General features: G+C 30.8%; 1 protein-coding gene across 1 annotated transcript; it reads left to right on the top strand.

The window, feature by feature from the left end:
• The first annotated feature begins 4,737 nt into the window (after window positions 1-4,737).
• Window positions 4,738-6,079, top strand: LOC128189903 (putative uncharacterized protein DDB_G0286901). Its single transcript, XM_052861696.1, has 4 exons — window positions 4,738-4,875; window positions 5,145-5,211; window positions 5,318-5,878; window positions 5,963-6,079. The coding sequence occupies exons 1-4, from the start codon at window positions 4,789-4,791 to the stop codon at window positions 5,980-5,982; spliced, it is 735 nt and encodes a 244-aa protein (XP_052717656.1). The 5' UTR covers window positions 4,738-4,788; the 3' UTR covers window positions 5,983-6,079.
• Window positions 6,080-8,302: the final 2,223 nt, after the last annotated feature.

Genomic DNA, 8,302 nt, shown 5'->3' with positions numbered 1-8,302 from the left:
CCCAGAATTTTAAGGAGGCCGACTTTAGTTTTCATTTTGCATGTTTTGTGCATTCTAGTAAAATGCCGTGTATTTATACATTTTATGATTTATTTTGATTCATGCTTCAGTAGGTGTGCTTTGCAATTGTATTTTTATGAAATGATGATAAAATGATGCTTTGTAGGAGTATGTTTTGACAAATTACATAAAAGTATGCCTATGAATTACTATACATAAAATAATGCTATCATCAGGGTTATTTTTTAATGTATTAATGGTACCAATCTGTATTTGTAACAATCCAAATATATAGCAAAATTCTGTGCATTTTTTCTTATTATAGATGACCCCACTAGAACTAGACGGTATAGTTTAGGTTTTATTTTACATATAAAGTAGACAATAATATTACTAATCAAATATTACAATTTGAGGAAAATCGGTCTTGCTGTATTCGTTTAATCTGCTTCGAAGTGCCGACTATCAAATGATCAGACTGGTTACAAATGCTAGAGAGAAATGAAGATACCAACTAGGATTCATATACATGTATAGCTGCTCGCGTCTTTTGATCTATAGTTCATCGCTTATCAAAGTGTCGATAATAAAACAACACATTAACGACACACGTAAGAAAAATCTATCTCATCTTTTATCTTGTTGAAGTAAGACAAACTTATCTTGTTATTAATCCACAGAAATGCATACCAAAATTGCTTAGTCATTATTTTATTATTCCAAAAATAAAGCTTAAGCATTGGTTATATTCACATCCTTAATAAAAATGTCATTTGCAAGGTGGTCGATTTTATTTCATTGCACATGCTTTTGCGTATCCTTGTAAAATACCGTGTATTTACACCTTTAAAGAAATTATAATTACATGCATACCATTTAAGAAATTTTATTCACAATAATTAATCCAGATAACATATTTGGTTGTTTATTAGGTGAGCGTTGCCGATGTGTGGCTTTTATAGCATCATGATATAATGAAGCTCTACAGGAGTACTCATTGAAAACAAAGAATCAGTAAAATATGCACATCTGTAAAATTTTACACACTGTAAAATGTAATGATTTATTTTTCTTGAATTTTAAATAAACCTATTAACAGTCTATTGTGAAACTAAAAATAAATAGCAAAATTGGGTTCGCCTTGATATAAGGTACACGTAGCACATATTATACAGCAGTATTTTTATGATTTGTTCCATAATTTAAAAAAAAACATCTTAGTAGCAAATGCACTTGTATTTTGAGATACCCCTTACAAAGAAGCAGACGATATATTTTCGTGGAACTTAACAAGAGTTTTTCGATTGTAGAGCTTGCGTAAATCCCATGTCGGTCTCTGTATAACAACATCAGCTATCTGCAAACGGCGAGTGTTGAAAACGAATGTAAAAACCTAGATAAAATCTTATTTACTAAAACTCCTCTACCAATAATGCAACCTATCAAAGCAACCATACAAAGTTACAAACTCTTGAAAAAAGAGTTCTGTAACCACTATGTCTGTTTTAAAATATCATGTTAATTTTTTACACCATAAGATAGAAGGGGGCAATAATTGATCTAAATTTAAACATCAGAAGATGTTCAAAAATACCAAATTCTGTTAAAAGTTATAAACTTTCACCGAATTTTATCCGCGGAATCGGTCTTTTTAAGGTAAAAAAAATATTCAAGGCAAGTAAAACTACCGGCGACCAGCTTAAATAATGCGCGTCCACGAAATTTTCACAAGGTTCGTGAAAACTCGTCGTTGCTAATGTATCGCACCGCAAACCAGACATAAAAGTTTTGGGTATTTTATTTTTGAGATTACATATGGTCGAAAAACAATAGGCTGCAAACCAGTTTACAAAATGTACCTCCAATAAACTGCGGAAAAATGTTGTCGCAAAAAAATGTTGGTATACAGTAATTTTTAATACATTCACTCGAACAAAAATGCAAAGAGTTTGAGCTATGAATATATAGAATCTACATGTATCACCCCTGCCAATGTTATTGTCATTTAAATTTTAGACCACGTGTTTATATTTGACCCTTTCAGTTTCGCAGTAAAAATCATGCCTCGTGTTTATAGCCTATTTCATAGAATCTACATGTAGGTACTTGAAATCAAGTATAATATCTAGAGGTTTATTGATTTTAAAATTTATCTTCATTAATTGGTGGATAAAATGTGTTCTAGAAATAAATGTGACAATAACAATAATAGTTTTTTTTCTGCTGTTACAACATTTAACATGCTTAGTAGAGATCCCCCCTAAGGGTTTATTTTCGATCCGCGCCTGACCTAGTAATAGCATCAGTAGTGAAACAGAATATACTATTTTATGCAGAATGTTCCTTGAAAATTTCTCGATATACTAAGGTCTTATGCAAAACAGACACCCATTATTATTTTTAAAACATGATATTGCACACAACAAGCATCAAACATGGCTATGATTTTTTTAAGCAACCCAATGTTTATATTTTCAACCACTCTACGCGTGGTTGAACACGAACGATAACTCTGTTCTGAATATCATCGTTTAATTCAAATAACCGTTAGATGGTGAAAAAAACATACATCTTAAAAGATATTCATGTTTTAACACAAATCAAAGTGGGATATGATATGAAAACGACCAGAACTTACGTATTTTGAGAATATTATCCGAACACATATATTTCCGCTCGAAATTTCACAGAAACTGAACAAATCTCGGTGAAGTCTCGTGAACTTTCATTCGAGAACCTCTCGATTTATTATATACTTAGTAACGATAAAGAAAACATTCCGAACACATTCGCAGGGGTGTGTATATAGTTTCGACATCCTATTAATAGGGTTTATTTACTCCGAATCTTTAAGTTTTATTTGCCTATACAGACTTGAAAATATTCATATTGGCTTATTTTCATGGGCTTAGTTTTGACCATGTAAATCGTTTTTGACAGCTGATTAACGTTATTGTTGGCCAACAGTTCTTACTAAATTTTCCCCTGACTCTCATCGACACAAATCTGTTGAAGGGCCACAATCAACCGTTGCACTTTGAATTACTCATAGATTTTTGTCAGTTCAATGTGTTCTAATAACAATTTTATGCGTAATCTAATTCAACCAAACTTTAAAAAAATAATTAATTCATATCAAATTTATTAATATCAAATTTGATATATAATCTTGCCATTGAGCTTAAAGATTGGAGATATCGACCCGTAAGCACGAACCTTTGAAAATGTTGAAGTATTTCAGAATGCATTTATGTGTACTGTTATAGATATATAGAAAATACACACACAAAATATTTATTTCAAATTATATTGGGGAGAGAGAGAGAGAGAGAGAGAGAGAGAGAGAGAGAGAGAGAGAGAGAGAGAGAGAGTAATCACAAACATGTTACTTAACAAAAGATAAAAACCAATATGATATATGGTGTTGGTGTTTCGCAGGCATTTTCAAAGAATTTTAATGACATATAGAATTGAACAATTATGATTTTTAATGTATCAAATTAATTAGGCAAAACTCATGTTAGCATTTGGGTTAATCTGAAAACGAAGTTTGAAGTTAATCTGAGTTTAACGATTTAAATCGATGTTTTACTAAAACTGTTCAAAAAGATAAATACTTTTCCTTTTTAAGTTAATCATTCAATAAATTATCTTTAATTTGACTCGACAAGCAGACAAAGATAACACGTCACAATTCATTGTTTGTTATTCAATATCAACTTAAACAAAAATGAAATCAGCGTATTTTTTATGAGTTACGGTTTTTTAACCTTCTGATGGCCAGTGCACTGCAATATCACTATGTTGTGCTGTTACAATCACTTTAATCTCATTCTCTTTAAGTTTAAATGAATTGGATCACGATACACGAAATACATTAAGCTTTCTTTGTCGAACTCTTTTTTAAAGAAAGAAAAAGGAGAAGAAAAAAAAACGTTAAATAGAAAGAAATTAAAAAACAAAAAAAAGGTAACGAGTAAAGATTAAATTCAGATAGTTTTGGAATATTTGTTTAATGTCAAAATGATATATACATGCATATAGGTATTGATGTTTTAGGCTTAGATCGCCTATGGGTCTGTGAGTGGATTTTCATATCATGCAATGAAGCGAATTTATTCATTTCAAATACACGTATATTTGATATATCTTTTGTTGAAAAAAGACAGAGAATAAATAAACCGTCGCAAATGCACTCCTAAAATTCATAAACATATAATATTTTTCAAACAATGTAACTTCCTAGCATTGTTTTTAGAATGTAATGCTTGTATATTTCGTTTCGACCATCCATAGACTAGCTGTTTTTTAAATATTATATCACTGATATTGACATGTGAGATATATTACATTTTTATCTGTTGTACCAATTTCATGAATGTTCTGTACATACCAACCCTCAATAGACAGTACTAATATTTAAGCCAAATCGGCATGTTTCCAAAACGGTTACAATTAAAGGATATGATTAATCAATGTAGTGTCCACAAAAATAGACCGTTTCCCTTTCTTGTCGTAAATGAAGGCCGTTTATATTCAATCAAATACCAGTAAATGCAAGTAAAATAAACTTTTATCTTTTGTGTCAAACAATTGTTAACAGGTGTTAATCCGTGCCATATGTCTCGTATGTCACACCAAACGCAGCGCTTTTCTGCTTTTAAAATAGAACACCGGAGACTTAACGTACATTCTTACATGATCTGATCGTAATACACCAAACAATTTGAACACCCAGCAGATTTCGCCACCGGAAAAAATACAAACTTTTCAAACTATATATAAAGCATGGCTACATCGAAATCTTTGCAGATCTTCTCTTCCCACATCTCCAGTATTCTCCGTTGCCAAAGCGTTTCATCTCCTTTGTTCACAGTAAGTGTGGTTCAACCCCTTTTCAAAAATATAAAGTGCGAAAATAATAGATAGAAATTTTCATCAAATTTTGATCAATTTTTTTTAAAACTTAGGTATTAATTCCTTCCAGCTTTAATCAATGTTCTTTGATAAAAAGAGTGTTTATATAAATATATATATATATATATATATATATATATATATATATATATATATATATATATATATATATATATATATATATAAGAACAGTACGTACTTACAAATTTTCAACATTATTGTTTTAGATGGGTTCCTTCTTGATTGCCATTACCAGTCTTATCGCTGTAGCAAGCGCCTTCCCTTATGGCGGTGGTAAGTATTTTTGAAAATATCTAATTTTTTAAAGATAATTCAAAATAGTAAAATTGTTCGACATTTGCTTGCTTCAATTGTTCAACTGTAATGTCCTTTGTTGTAGGAAGTGCTAATAATGGCAATAAAAACATCGGCATGAATTTGCCAGCAAATATGGGAATGAACAACGGAGCTATGAATGCAATGCCCGCTAATATGAATATGGCCGCCATGAATATGATGGCAGCTAACATGGCTAACAACATGATGATGCAAGCAAATATGGGCAACAACAAAGGCGCCATGAATGCCAATGTAGCCAACATGATGAACGCCGTAAACATGGGCAACAACATGAACACAATGCCAGCTAACATGAATAATGCTGTGAACATGATGATGGCAGCTAATATGGGCAACAACAATAATGGAGCCAATATGGCAAATGTGATGAACGCAATGAACATGATGCCAGCTAATATGGGTAACAACAAAGGAGCAATGAACGTTATGATGCCAGCTAATATGGGCAACAACAACAATGGAGCCATGAATGCCAACATGGCTAATATGATGAACGCCGTAAACATGATGATGATCAATGGAGGAAATAATGGAGCTAATGGAAATGCAATGATGCCAAACAACATGGGACCCAATAACAACGCTGGCATGAATATGAAATGTAAGTTTCCTTTATATGAGTTTTGTAAATCAAAATTGTATATCAAAGTGTATAATATACATATCATTTATTTATTTTTTACAGCCGCCTATACTGCCTATTAAACACAAGTGGATATTGTGCCAATAACAAACGTCCCGAGGAGCTCTGATTTACGCCTTATTTCATATTTCATATTTAATAAAATGCATGGCTGACACATTTTGCAGTTTCTTGTACTTTTTATGCCAATCATATCAATATTTTGTGATTGTTTTTTCATGAAAACGCCAACTAAACATAAACAGCAACATATCGTAAACGTTTAGGAAGTTAAAGAATAAAGTACTTGAAAACAAATTATATTATTGTTTTTTAGACAACTATTAAATTATGAACTAAAAATGAATATACATAAACGGGTATAAATAATGTGTGTTATGACCTGAATGCTGGTTTTATTGTTTTGAATTTGCTGTAACAATACTTACAAGGTTTGAACAAAATCATATATAATTGACAAAATATTAAGTAATATCGCACCATCGTCTAACAACATTTTGAAGTTAAGATTTATTGTAAAAGAGTTTAAACCGCGATTGTTTACTTATTGTACTTATATCTAAAAGTATTCAAACAATGAAAATTTCACCAAAATGAACAGATATGATGCCTACTGCTTTGAAGGTTACATTTACAAGATTGAGAGTCGCTTTTAAAGCATATGACTATCTAAGCAAAAGTAAATCATAATTTTTATTTGTTTTTTGTGTAACCGTTTGCAAACTTAACTAAATTTTAAATCATGGTGATTACTAGTGTAAAACATAGGTTTTGAAAAAGGTTTTTTCGTGTTGTAATTTGTGGGGGTTTTTTCATTTATTTGTATAAAGCTACATATACTTTTAATAGTTTGAATGATTTGTAGAAAAAAAATACATATCAAACAGACATTTTTGGTTTTATCTTATTTTGATACCAATCTGGTTTCGAAAAAACCCGAAAATTTTACATGCATTCATTTGGTTAAGATTTTTTTTTATTATTCGTATTCGTTGTAATAAGATAAAATTGACCCGTTTAAATGCTACCAAACAAGCAAAAATATTGTTTTTCATTAAATAAAGCCTACTGGAAACATTAAAAACAAAATAATATATGGCAATCAATTGAAATGTTTTTATTTTGTTCACGATAAACATGAAAAATGATGAAAGATGATGTATAATTTAGACTTAGCTTATAAAAGCAAAAAAAAAAAAAATAATAAAAATAATAAAATAAATGCAAACCTTATTTGCCTAACTGACGATTGGAAACTCTGTTAATTACATGTTATACTATAGCTCTTGAATTTGATTTCTCCCATCAATAAGCATATATAATCTGTCCCAAGATATTTATGCAGCACATTTGAACGGTTTTTAATAAAAATACACATACATGTGAAAGAAGTGCAATTGATATAGTTGAAAGGGATAATTTCCAAGAGAATTTTATTGACACATTATCATCTTTCACTCGGAAAAACTCACAGGAACAAAAACAGATTTCTTACGGAGATCTATAAAGGGGAATGTTTACATCTTTTCTACATTCGGAATACACACACATCGCGCAATTTTTCAACGTTATCATCTATATTGCTGCAATACAAAATCCCCGTAGACATCACATTTTTTTGCATTGTATTGTAACCTGATAAGATAACATGGGCATTTTGACTGAGAAATCTTGGGAAATTTTCATACTTTTGAATGAACATCGTTTGAACCCTGAGGTATTTATAAATATCAAGCGATTAAGCAAAATCTGTATTCAGGATATCTCTGAACAGACTATAGTTTATCATATAAAGTCTCTCAAAATCGGTTACTTTTACCAAATTTCATCCACAGGATCGGTCTCTTTGAAACAATAATGAAAAACATTTTTAATACGACCCGAATGATTGTTAGTTTTGGTGGCATATCTCTGCCCCTTGTTTGCGAGTTATTTTTCAATTAATTATGTCGACATGCTAGATCAATATGTTGATATGCAAGATAGTTATGTCAACATGCAACATAACTATGTTGACATGCAAGAAAACCACAATCAAATAAGAGTTATAAAAAATCTCAAATATCGCCAACATGTGACATCCAAGATGCTAGACACGCTACCTATTGATGTCAACATGCAACTTATTTATGTAAACATGCAACTTCTTTATGTCGACATGCAACTTCTTTATGTCGACATGCAACTTAGTTATGTCAACATGCAAGATAAATATGTTGACATGCAACATATTTATGTCGACATGCAACTTAGTTATGTTGACATACAACTTATAAGTTGCATGTCAACATATTCATCTCGCATGTCAACATAAAAAAGTTGCATGTTGACATAAATAAGTTGCATGTCGACATAAATCAGTTGCATGTTGACATAAATAAG

The sequence above is a fragment of the Crassostrea angulata genome, chromosome 6 (assembly GCF_025612915.1).
Source record: "Crassostrea angulata isolate pt1a10 chromosome 6, ASM2561291v2, whole genome shotgun sequence".
Taxonomy (NCBI): domain Eukaryota; kingdom Metazoa; phylum Mollusca; class Bivalvia; order Ostreida; family Ostreidae; genus Magallana; species Magallana angulata.
Note: the sequence above shows the minus strand (reverse complement) of the source record. Positions and strands in the feature narration are given on the sequence as shown.

Excerpts from the sequence above, each read along its gene's own strand:
- LOC128189903 (XM_052861696.1), top strand. The coding sequence starts at position 4,789 with ATGGCTACATCGAAATCTTTGCAGATCTTCTCTTCCCACATCTCCAGT. Across the intron at positions 5,212-5,317 it reads CGCCTTCCCTTATGGCGGTG|GAAGTGCTAATAATGGCAAT; the intron begins GTAAGTATTTTT and ends CCTTTGTTGTAG. Across the intron at positions 5,879-5,962 it reads CGCTGGCATGAATATGAAAT|CCGCCTATACTGCCTATTAA; the intron begins GTAAGTTTCCTT and ends TATTTTTTACAG.